Raw genomic sequence first — 12648 nt, 5'->3', positions numbered from 1 at the left:
AATCATATGGGTTTTACATCAGTTTAGATGATAAGGTTACAATTAGTTAGTTTGTATAATTTTTAATGGGTTAGAGGTTAGTTGAATTTGAGCACCTTTTAGTATATGTTTGTATTATTTTTATCTGTATTATTTATTCGATTTCAATTTATGTGTACATTTGTTATATCTGTTTTAATTGGGTTGGGGGGTTGGGATTCTTGACACACAGGGTCGGGTTAGGGGGGGGGGGGGGGTTTGTGTGTCTTGTATAAATACTGAACATACTATGTATATTGGTGAAATACTGAACACAAATTGAAGATGGAACTAATGAAATGAATAATTTATAGCAGTTTAACTGTGATATCGCTGTGTCTGCAATGATATTACTATGCCAGTTGAATCATTAGTTGTAGAATAAGTATTTGTAGGCTGGTTTAGTCTATTGCACTAGTTGTTTAGTAGGAACTTACGGTACTATAGCAATATTAGTTGTATTAGTAATATTATTATTATTATTATTTATAGTAAAATTTTCTCGAGGGGATTGATACTAAGGTTTGGGAATTGTTATTTTCTTCTTTCGAAGATTGTAACTGTGAGATCGTGTGATCTCATCAGGTTGTATATAATTCTCGGGTTTTTGTTGAGTATTGGGTTGTTTTAAGATTGGAATTTCATTTGTCAGTAAGTAATGTTGTAATTCTATTTTAATATGTTTTTCTTTCGGAAAATATGGTACAATATGATTTCTATGTATTGTAATCTGTTTATTAGTATTGTCCTTCAGTATGTATGTTGTGTCTGTGGGTTTATCAACAATTAAATATGGTCCTGTCTTAAGGGGTAATAATTTCTTTGATACTCCATCAATCTGTTGTTGATTTGTGATTAAGACGAATGTGTTTTTATCAAGTGGTTTCGCTGTTCTGAACCTTGAGTTTAATTCATCAGTTAACCTTTTTCTGTTTCGTAATATTTTTGTTATGGTTTGATATGTGTCATTATAATGTTTTTCTTTGTCAAGAAACCATTTTGCGAACGTTCCGTTTTGTAGTTTTGCTATTTTTGGGTGACTGAATTGTTTGTCTAAGTGAGTATGTGCGGGTTGTGTTTTGCTTGCGCTTGTTCTTGTTGGGTTACAGTTTCCCATTTCGTCTGTAGTTGTTCCAAGTTTAATCTTTGTTGGTTTTCTTGGTTTTTGGTTGAAAACAACTTCATAAGGTGACATACCTAATCTTGTCTGGTATTGCGTATTATATGCATACGGAAAGAATTTTGCTTTTCTAGACCAGTTTTGGTACTTTTCGTTGAGTAATGTTCTGATAAATTGTCCAATTATTTTATTAGTTCCTTCCACTAATCCGTTTGTCCAGGGTGCATATGTTGTGCTTGGTTTAAATTTGATTTCAAAGTAATTACAAAGGTGTGTTAATTCTGTATTTATATATTCCGATCCGTTATCGGAACGAATTTCTTCGGGCAGTCCGAATTTCATAAACCAATGTTCAAATAATGCTGTAACTGCATAGTGTGCATTGTTCTGAGGCGCACACATTATTGTTACGTAATGTGAGAATGCGTCTACTATCACAAAGATAAAATTATTTCCTTCAGATGTAGGATGTATTGGACCTTTTGTGTCTATCATAATCATTTCATTAAAGTATGTTTTTGTAGGTGCTAATTGTTCTTGCTTACTTTTTGTTTTTGTGTTAGCGAAAACTTTGTTTGTTTGACATTGTATGCAGTCTGCGATCAGTATCTTGATCCAAGTTGTTAAGTTCGGGAAGTAATATTTTTCCATTATGTTTCTTTTTGTTTTTTCAAGTCCCGTGTGACCAACTGTATCTACGCAATGGTTTTCGTAAAAAACACATAATAGTAATGTTAGTGGTAAACAGATTCTTTGTATTGTTTGTTTTTTCATTCGAATAATCATTTTCATTATGTTAGTTTTTTCGTCAATTGTAATTGATTTAAACTTTCTGTAATACGCGAATAGTCCTTTATTTCCGCGTATGTCCATTGTTACTGAATGTGGTTTATTGTTATGTTTTTTCCATATTTTGACTTTATGTAGTACTGGATCTATTATTTGTGTTTCTTTAATCAACTCTTCTGTTACTTTTGTTTTTTCATCATAGAAAATATCTGTTATTTTTGCATGGTCAAAATTTTGTTCGTGTTTTACATTGTTGATTAATCTAAGATAGTCATCGTCATGATGAGTTATGTATGGTCCTTTTTGGTTTTTCTCTATGATTAAGTCATCTTTTTCAACAATTGGTGATTGCCAGTTTTTTGTTTTTGGTTTATATTTCGGTACTAAATTTGTTTTGGTTTCGGTATTATATTTTTCATATGATATCGGATGGTATTCGTTTTTATCAATGTTAATTTCAAAGTAGTTGTTGTGTATATTGGCTAGAACTGGATAATGTGTTGTGTCTTTGTTATCGTTGTTTGTATTGTTGCAAATGCTGTATTTGCATTCTAGGTTATTTGCAAATGGTGTTTTTGCAAAGAAGAATTTTATGTTTTCAGGTATTTCCACTGTAATATCACGTGTTTTTGTAAAATGTTCTTCATCTATTGTTCTACTGAGTAGGTCTGGTAAAGCTAGGTTTTTTCCTTCAGTCCATATAATATGTAAGTTAGGAAATTTCATTAGTATCAATTGAAATCTGTAAACTCTATGGTTTGGTTTATTCTTTTTTGTAAAAAGATAAATGATTGGCTTATGATCTGTAAATAAAATAATTGGGTGATTTGAACCTGTTAATAAGAATTCGTATTCTGTGAGTGCGAAAATAATCGCTGAGCATTCTCTAATTAGTGTAGATAGTCTCATTTCAATCGGTGTGAAGAGTCTAGAATTTGTTGATATTAATCGCATTTTCTTTTCAGTTGGATGTTGTTGCAGTAATGCTGCTCCAATGCCTGTGTTGGACGCATCTGTTATAATGTAAAATGGTTTTGTTGTATCTGGTATTGTTAATTCTAGGTTATGTGTTATTGTTTTTTTCATTTGTTCAAATATTTTTTGATGTTCTTTAGTCCATTTGAAATCATTTTCTTTGTGTAATAGATTGTATAACGGTTGTAATATTGGTTGCATTCCATAGACGTATTTGGCTAAGAAATTTATTGTTCCGAGGTATCGTTGTAAAGCTTTCATACTTGTTGGAGGTTCCAGTTTTTGGAATCCATCAATTCGTGATGTAAGTGGTTTTGCTTTTTTGTCTTCGATAATGTGACCTAAGAATTTTACTTTCTTTAACATGAAGTATGTTTTATCGGGTGCTGCTTTGAGATTTTCTTTAAGCAGTACTTTATGATATTCGATTAGTGTTTCAAACATTTGGTCATAAGAATTTGTTTGTATAAAGATATCGTCTACGTAAGTGATAACTGTTCCTTTTCTGATCAAAGTGTAAAGGAAATGTGTTAGTATTGATGCAAATGCTGCTGGTCCGATTGATATTCCGTAGAATAATCTTTTAAAACAATATTGTTCGTTTCCAATTGTGAAATGTGTATATCTCATCGATTCTTCGTCTAATGGTATTTGGTTATATGCACTATTAAGATCTGCTGTTGTGAATATTGTTCCGTTTATTCTTGTTAAAGCTACATCAACTGGTTCAATTGGCCAGTTGCACTTTGATTCATCTATCATGCTGTTCAAATATCTTGCGTCTAGTACAATCTTTAAAGATTCTCCCTTTCGTAGTATTATTACCGGGTTTGTGAATGTATTTCCTGTTGATAGTTGTTCTTTATTTACAGGTGCAATTATGTCATATTTTTTGAGAACATCTAATAGTTTTTGTATTCGTTCTCGAAGATGTATAGGTACTTTACTTATTCTTTGTTTTTTGAATACTGCATCTTTTTTTATTGGTAAGTTCAATCTTACTTTTGTTTTTCCTACGTCAAATTTTGTTGTTGCGTAGACTTGTCTATAATCTAATATGATTTTTACTACTTTTTCAAATTCTTCTTGTGTTAAGTGTGAATGTTGAAAATCAAACATTGTTATGAATTCTTTTTCTTGTTCTGAATATTTGTTAATATTAAATTTGCATTTGAAGTTTGGTTTTCTTTCAAATGTTGCGACTTGTTCAATAGTTTTGTTTTCTTGTATGTTTAATATTTCATCGATATCGTTTTCATTTTCGTATGTCAGATGGTATAGTGCTTGGAATAAGTCGATAGAGTTTGTTTGGTATACTTCGTTATCTTGTTTTTTGAAGCTAATATTTCTGTTCATGAAACCAATGAGTCCTGTATTTATTGTTATTCGGTGTCTATTTTTGTTGATCAATAGTATGTCCATAAAGTATTCTTCGTCTGAGGAAAAATCCTTTATGTCTGTAAATGATACGTTATGATATTTGTTTATCGGTTCGAAATAGAATTTCGATTTCTGTATTGTTTTATCATTTGAGTGTTTCATTTGTTCAAATATTGGTATTGGAAATGTTATGCTTTTCTGTTGATTTGGTTCTATATAGATTGTTCCTCTATTAATGATTGTGTATAATCGAGAGTAGTAAGGATAACCTTTAGTACTATTCATGTAGAATATAATATCGTTGTCTAAATTTGTATTTGTATTTAATGTTAGTTTGTTGGTATTAACATTTATCGTCTCGATATATTCTTTGAAGAATGGTGTACCCAATATATTATGATTGCATTGTGTTACATAGAAGTGAATGCAAAAATTGTTTTGTGGTTTGTTTCTATTGTTAGAAATTCTGTCTGGTGTGAAATTCAGTGTTACTGTTCCGAATGTGTCTATTTTTGTATTATTTGCAGCTGTTAGTGTTTTGCTTGCTTTGTCCAAGATCATTTCTGGGTTATTGTATTTGATTTCATTCCATGTATCTTCATTTAGTAGGTTTAATGTTGCTCCTGAATCTAATAGGAAATCTATTTCTAACATAGGTTTTTGTTTTGTAAAGTCCTGTTCAAATTTCTGATATTGATACATTGGTAATATCCATGTTGGGTTGCTTTCTAATGTATTTATTACAGTATTGCATGTATCTTCATTGGCATTGTAAAATTTATCTAGTATTTCTTGATCTTCGTCTGAGGACTCTGATGTGTACTCATATTCGTCGATTCCTGGTGGATCGTTATTTGGTTTTTCTTGTCCTACGCTATTTATTCTGTTTTTGCTATTGTTGTTTCCATCATTTCTCCGTTCTTTTGAATAATGTCTGTTATTTTGTTCTCGTTGGGATGAGTATCCTCTATTATCTCTGCTATTGTTATTTGAATGATTTCTATTGTTACTATTAGAACGTTGTCTATAGTTATCGTTTCTATTTGAATCTCTACTGTTGTATCGTTGTCGATTATTATTATTATTATTATTGTTTTTGTTACTATTTTAAGGTGATTGTTGTCTTGAATTATTTCTGTTATTGTATCTTGAGTTTGATCTGTTATTATTATTATTGTTATAATTGTATTTGTTATAGCTGTTGCTTCTATGATAACTGTTGCTTCTGTTTCTACTGTAGTTATTCCTGTTATAACTAGTACTTCTGTTATTATAATTATTTGATCTTTGATATCCTTGATTGTTTCTACTATCTCTGGAATTTCTATTATGGTAGTTATTTCTTGAATGTGATCTGTATGGTGTCCGACTTCTGGAGTTGTTATATATTGGTGATGTCGGTGGTAGTTGTCTGTCATTGACATTATTTGAGTCAATTCTTCTATTTGGTAAGTTTTGATTGTTTCTCATGTGACTGTAGAATGATCTTTCTTTCGGTCTTGTAGCACTATCTCGACGTGGTCTCTTGAAACATCTTCCCTTTGTGTGTCCATGTGAGCTACAATAGCTACAAAACAGTGCAAACTTTGGTCTTCCTTTAAAATTCTTTTTGTCATATGTATTGTTAATTCCGTTTAGAACATTGCATATTGTTCCTTCGAATTGTTCTAAGTCGTTTTGATTAAGTTCATTTATATTATTACAGGCTATATTCATCTGTTTTAGATCTTCTTTAATATTTGTTGTACTCTGGTTTACTTCATATAATCTTTTGTGATTATTAGTTATTGTTCTTGTTAGATCCATTTGGTCTATTTTGTCTACTAATGTTTTGAATGGCATTTCTGGTTCTCGTGGAGTTTGTTTGTGGTTTGCATGTTTCTTTAATGCTGCGTTTTTTAATTCGTTGTCTAAACATCTTATGAACGTTTGGTTCATAACACTATTTCTGTAATCTGTGTATAGAGAATAAGCAGTTTTGACAAGAGTTTCTATTCTTAACGCTAATGATCTTAGTGATTCGTTTGTATGTTTTTGTAATTGTTGTAATATGATTTTTGCTTGTTGTTTTGATTTTTCCGAATCAAACATATCTGAAAATTCTTTGCAAAATGTTTCCCAATCTAATTTTGTTTCACTTGGAAGTGTCGAATACCATTTTTGTGCAGGTCCCTGTAAAGTATGTAGTATTAACGCTGCTCTTTTTACTTTCCATTGATGATGTCCTGGTTTATTTACCGGTTCAATGCCACTGCTGAATATCATAGCAGCGACAATGCTATTTAAATATTCTTCGACGGTATATGCTGGGTCTGTTCCATCGAATGGTCTTATTGTTGTTGGTACTGAACCACTGCTAATGTTTTGTTCAATTTGAGGGTCTTCGTTTATACTCATTGATGTTAATTGTTTATAAAATGGTAAAGGTGGTTCTACTACTGTTGTTTCCCTTTTTTCTGTTGTGATTGAATTTGTTCTTCTATTTTGATTTCCTTGTTGTTGATTACTATGTCTATTAGTATTTTGTATGTTTTCATTTGTTGTATATTCATAGTTTCTGTTATGAAAAGGATTTTCTTGATTTCTGTTATGTAATGGATGTTCGTATTCCGTTCTATAGTTATTTTGTCCTTGTAGATTGTCAAGAGTTCTATCCAATTTATTGATTACCAATTCTAGTGCTTCTTCTTGTCTTTTTTCCATGTTTCGGCTCATTCGTTGATATTTTTCTTCTAGGTTATTTATTAATTTATTAGTATGTTTTGTTACTGTTTGTGTAATTTCGTTTTTTAAGTCTTCATAATTATATTGTTGTTGTTCCCAATTTTGTTCTTGGTTTCTATATTTGTTATCTACCGAGTTAATGTACATTCTGTTGCTGTTAATTTCGTCCTTGTTTTGGTATTTTCGTCTGTTTTGGTTTACCGATGGTGGAAATTGATTGTCAGATTTAATTTCTCTTTCATCTGAATCAGAATTTTCTACATCTTCTATTGTATTATTGTTGTTTCCGAATAAATTTGATGTTAATAGTTTATCTGGTTTTATTGTTGATTTTTGTTTTACTTGTGAATTGTTGTTCAGTTGTGTATCTTTTGGTGTTGACGTTGATGTTGAACTTTTTGTTATATTAAATGATGATGATCCTGATTGTCCTTGATCCAGTATTTTCACGTAATTTTCTAGTCCTTCAATGAAATTAATACTGTCTGAACTGATCTGTAAAGTACTTTCAAAATTTTCTGAACAATATTCTTTATCCCAAATATTTTTGAGTTCATCACAGAGATATCCTATTTCGTCGGGATATGTCTCTCCGAACTGTATTCGTTTTTCGTTTATATGTTCAAAATTGTCTAACCAAAAGAGGAAAGTAAATTCAGATACTATTTTTATGATATCTATTGAAGCTGTTTTTATTTCTGGTTTTAGTTCTATTATTTTTGTCAACCAATTATTATAGTTTTTGATGTCAAATCTTAATCTGTCATTCACAGACTGTACTTGTTGACGACTTTCATTGAGATATCCACTTGTGTCTCTTATTATGTTGTATGTTGTCGATGTTATTGCTGTTTGTTTTGTTCTATCCTGTGACTCTTCATGTCTTTTTAAAAATATTTTTAGCATTTCCGATAATGTTGTTTCATTTTGGAAATTAAAATATGTTCTTCTGTTGTTATTTTCATTTGTTAATACAAATGTATAGTTTCTGTTGTATCTATCACTATTCAGTAGTATTACTGGTAGATAGTGTGTCAAATGGTTGCGGTTGATTTTTATTTGTTGTATATGATCTGTCTCTTTGAAGAGGTTTCTCTTCAAATTTATGATTATTCTGTAAATTAATTCTGTATTTTCTTGTGGACAATCATTTGCAATAACAAAAGGTGTTAATTCGTTATTATGGTTTGATTGTGTATCAAATTTGGAAGCCATTTGTTATTCTTTGAATTTTAATCCGTTCTGTTTTTCTAACAATAGTTTTTGTTATATCCCTCAGAAATTATAATTGTTTACCCAATTTAGTTCAGCACTGGTCGCACCAGATAAGACGTGTTCTAGAGCTTACCTTTGTTAGGGTACTTCCTGAACTGTCTTATGGTTGTCTCAAGAATACTAGTTAATCTTAAGGCTTACCTGACTAACTAAAGTTCTATTCCTCTAGTCTGTTACTCTTCTATCTGAGCTTCAGTAGACGGTGCACGGGCCCCAATGCTACGGTCTAACGTTTATCTCAATACAAAACAAGAGCGGAGTAGAGAGAGAGAAATATACTCTATTATTAAATCAGGATGGTAACTGGTACTGACTAAATTACTTTCTCTTCTGCTGAGAGAGGGTAGATGGGTAAACACATAAAGGAAAAGGAGGATAAAATAATATATCATTTTTATCCAATCAGGAAAGAGTATTTCAGTCTTTTTCTGAATAAAGTCTTTCAAATATTAAATATTCTTTTTTGGAAGTCATGCCTGACTCCAATAAATGTATCTTAACTTCGTTCGACAAGAAACAATTCGAAGCGTTTTCTAAGCGTTGAATTAAAGTAGTTTCACCGCATTCACCACTTATCTCACATAATTAGGACATTTTTTTTCAAAGCGGTGAATTTATGTAATTTCACCGCTAAATTCAGCGTGAAATTATGTAATTTCACGACTACCAGGCAATAAATTTTTTTCATCGCATTCACCGCCTGATTTATGTAATTTCAACGCATTCACCGCTTATCACAACGTTGAATGGCAGTGACACCTCGACCCGGGATATGCCCAACTTATAAAGTTTTACAAGTTGAATGAATATCTTTCAAGAACTTAAAAGTTGTATGATTAACTTGTGCGACGAAGAGGTATATTCAATCCTGGTTCTTACTAAGTTTGTCGAAGGAACTTGGAAGACATATTTTTGACTGAAGAAAGGCCACGCATTGTAACGTAATAACTTGCAATTAACTTGCTAGTTCAAACAAGTTAACCGTTCTTTATAAACCAAGGTTGCCAATAATCAATTACTTCACTCTGTATGAGTAAAATTTGTGAACAAATAATCTAGAAAGAGCATTGTAGGTCCTTTAACATAGTGAAATGATATCACGTCTTCTGAACAACACGCATCACCGCCTAGTCGGTTTATTGAATACTGTCTATAAAAGCCAATTCGTTTCCAGGGTAAAATATACTCTCGTTCGGGTGGAAACGAATGAAACAACTCTCGTTTCTGTGAGTCATAAGCGTCTCGGGCTAATTTGACACCCGCAGTTTGCATGCAGTAGCCCATGGAGGTGTCCTCGGCTGCGTGTTGGTCGATGGAAGCACAGTGAGTCTTATTAGCAAATCCTCGTTCAATCAGCATTTTTAGTCCAGTTTTCCCAATGGCGTAGCCGGCGCCTCCACTTGGGTAACCATCTAAAACCATTCGAAAATTTAAACTCTTTCACAAAAAAGAGGAGATATATGATAAGTAACTGCTAGCTACTTACTTCGTAAGTCAAGATGCAATTTTAACACTATCGAAAACAGAGAGGGGTAAACTTGCAATAAAACTTAAGTGTTTCTAAAATCGCTACTGTTGCGGTTCGGCTATGAAAACAGGCCCGAAATTGTTGCTAAGGGTTAGCACATTTTTGAAATGTGGGCATTTGATTTTTGTTACAATCAACATCAGTTACTGTTTCTATTCCAAGTAAAGTGTGAAAAAAAAGATAATCATAGAGGCTGACTCAGTACACATTTTTCAGTCATTTAATATCAGTTTTGTAAATTTCGGCTCTCTCAAGGTTATTGCATGGATGGATGTAAAACTGCAAATTTTCTCGCAGATCAACAGAGGGTAGTGTGTTTGCAGTGTTGTTTGGTCCTCAGTCGTCAAAAGACCATAGTAGTATAAAAAAATGACTAGAACCTCAACGGGGGGGGGGGGGACGGACATTTTTGGAAGCCTGATTTCCTCGGCCCGACAACAACGGGGTGGGACATTTGAAATTTTTTTGAATTTGAATAAAATGTCCCCCTATTTTTGAGGTTTTAGTCAGTTTTTTTTGAAGATTTTATGGGGCTATATTATTATTCCATTCGTCTAAATTTTTCTTAGGCTAATTGAAACCAGTTCCAATTCTTTGCAAATTTTGCTAATTTCCCGCCATATTGTGCAGCGCTAGACAAATTCGCTTTAGCTAGACCTTGTTTTACTACGTAAATTCAGTCACTTAGAAGCGCTATTGTTCGCCGCTGTAAATTTTAAGCGTGCATTTATCCGATTTTAGCAAAACCTAAACAGATTTTTAGCCGAAAATCTTCCAAAATTTCGGCTTTTTGTCCCCCACTAGGTTTTTGCGGCAATATCTTAGAATAAATTGCCAACAGACCACAAAATCAAAATTAGGTGAATGGAATAAAGGGTTTCAGTGGTACCAGGGGAACCAGGCGAAGCCGGCTTACAAACATTTTTGGCTAAAAAAAACATTTGTCTGAACATTTATCAACAGAATATATCTTAATATTTTTAACAATTGGAACATTTTAACCATTCTACAGGTTATTTCTTTGGTGTTCACTTGCATATATCTGAAACAGTTTTGCAGATCATTTTTGAATATAATAGTTATCCCGCAAAATTTGACAGATCATAGTTATAACTTAACAGAATATAACTAGAAACTGGATTTAATAATCAGTCTGTGTTAGCTTAAAAATTGAGAGTTATCAATTGTATTCGACCCAGACAACAAGAAGCAACCGGAAAAGGTTTTCAATGTTGAAAAATAAAGGAATTAGCAAGCTTCTATTGTGCTCAAGACATATGGGGAATATTTTAAAATTGTTTAGTAAAAAAACGATTTGACAGGAATTATTGTTAATATCTATTTGAATGAAACTGGCTTCGAAAACTGTGCGAATTGAGTAACGTGTTAAGGAAATGCCATCTAGTTTTAATCGAACTAAACTTGTAATTGGTGAGTGAGACAAGTTTGCTGATTTTTTAAATCTTCCCTTAAACACAAAAAGCTCGCTAATTCCTTGCATCCGAAAGCAGTTATTGTAGAACAACATTTTCTCACTTCTTGGTAATTTCGGGAATCTTCTGATTGTTTTCACTGCTATTCAATCGTGATCAACTGACAACACTTCAAACAAGCTCCAAAATTTGTAAACGAAATAAAAATAAGCATATTCAATGGTGGAATCAGGTGACAAACCAAGTGAATTAACGTTATTTGAATGAAAAAAAGAAAGAAGTTTTTGAAAGAGAATGTTCAACGCTTTATATTACGGTTGTCTAACAGATTGAAGATAAAATTAGTATTGAAATCAAGCACAATTTGGAAACAACGGTTACCTCTTCTACTTTTTTAAGGTTTTTTGAAGGTCCGGCAGAATCATTTGTAATGTAAAAGTCAACACAACACGGTTTTCCGGCAGCACTTTTTGTGATGCTAAAGTCAAAACAGTTTTTAACAAAATCCTTGATATGATCATTTTTTAAAAGATATTGTGCTAAGACCAATAAAACAGTGTTGAGGTTTTATTTCTGTTTCTCCCCTTGTTTCATGTCCCTTAGTTACAATTTATGTTTTGGTATTTAGCATGCTACTTTGTAAAAATATTGAACGTGAGCCTTGGGGATGGGGGAGGAGGTCTAAATGATTTACGCTGACTAAGTTGGGGGGGGGGGGCAAAATATATCCGAAAGACAAAGTGGTCAAATACTCCTAGTGCATTCAAAAATTATCCGGAAGTCAATAATAAATTTAAGAAACCTTTGGTTTTACAAAACACTGCAGTTTAAGCTCTTTTCTGTTCATTTTTTCAATAATATATTTCTTTGAGCACCGGAATTCAAAATCCAATACGCTTTTCAATCAGTTTTTTTTAAAAAAAATAGGTGCACATGAGAGCAACTATCAGTTTTTGTTCAACAGCAGTTCTCTTTCAGGAATATCACTTCGACCAATAAAAATTTGCCTCAGCAGAGGCTTCATTTACTTGCACATCTGCCACTGCGGAAATTGCAGGAATCCAAGAATTTTCGATATTCAAGATCGCGTTGTCCAAGAGGGTATCAGCGGACAACTACACATCACCCTGCGCAACAATTGAGTAAGAATTTTTTTTTAGTGGACTGGATATATGGGTAGGAACTATTTTTCAAACAATCCGGTTCTATTGATTTTTATTGGGTGTAAAATGAATAAGAAAAACCCTGTATGTATGACAGCGGAAAAGCTGACTTAATAGGTTCTCTGCGACACAAATTGTGTTGCAAAACAAATTTTTAAGCATTCTGATATGTGCAGGAAGAACGGTGTTCTGTCACAGCCGTGGCAGATCAACCCCTCCTGGTACGTCAGTGTCCCTCCCTAT

The 12648-nt window shown here is 32.5% G+C and overlaps 1 protein-coding gene across 1 annotated transcript in view; it reads right to left on the bottom strand.

Annotated features, from left to right (window-relative positions):
- Positions 1 to 9277: 9277 nt before the first annotated feature.
- The window catches only part of LOC142348386 (glycoprotein-N-acetylgalactosamine 3-beta-galactosyltransferase 1-B-like), a 90167-nt gene continuing 86796 nt past the window's right edge, over positions 9278 to 12648 (bottom strand). The window contains exon 4 of the mRNA XM_075399714.1: positions 9278 to 9693. Coding sequence (XP_075255829.1) covers positions 9302 to 9693 — 392 coding nt within the window. The 3' untranslated portion in view covers positions 9278 to 9301. The remainder of the gene's footprint in view (positions 9694 to 12648) is intronic.

Source organism: Convolutriloba macropyga, chromosome 10, assembly GCF_964194025.1.
Source record: "Convolutriloba macropyga chromosome 10, txConMacr16.3, whole genome shotgun sequence".
Classification (NCBI taxonomy): domain Eukaryota; kingdom Metazoa; phylum Xenacoelomorpha; order Acoela; family Convolutidae; genus Convolutriloba; species Convolutriloba macropyga.
This window is presented reverse-complemented; position numbering and strand designations above follow the sequence as displayed.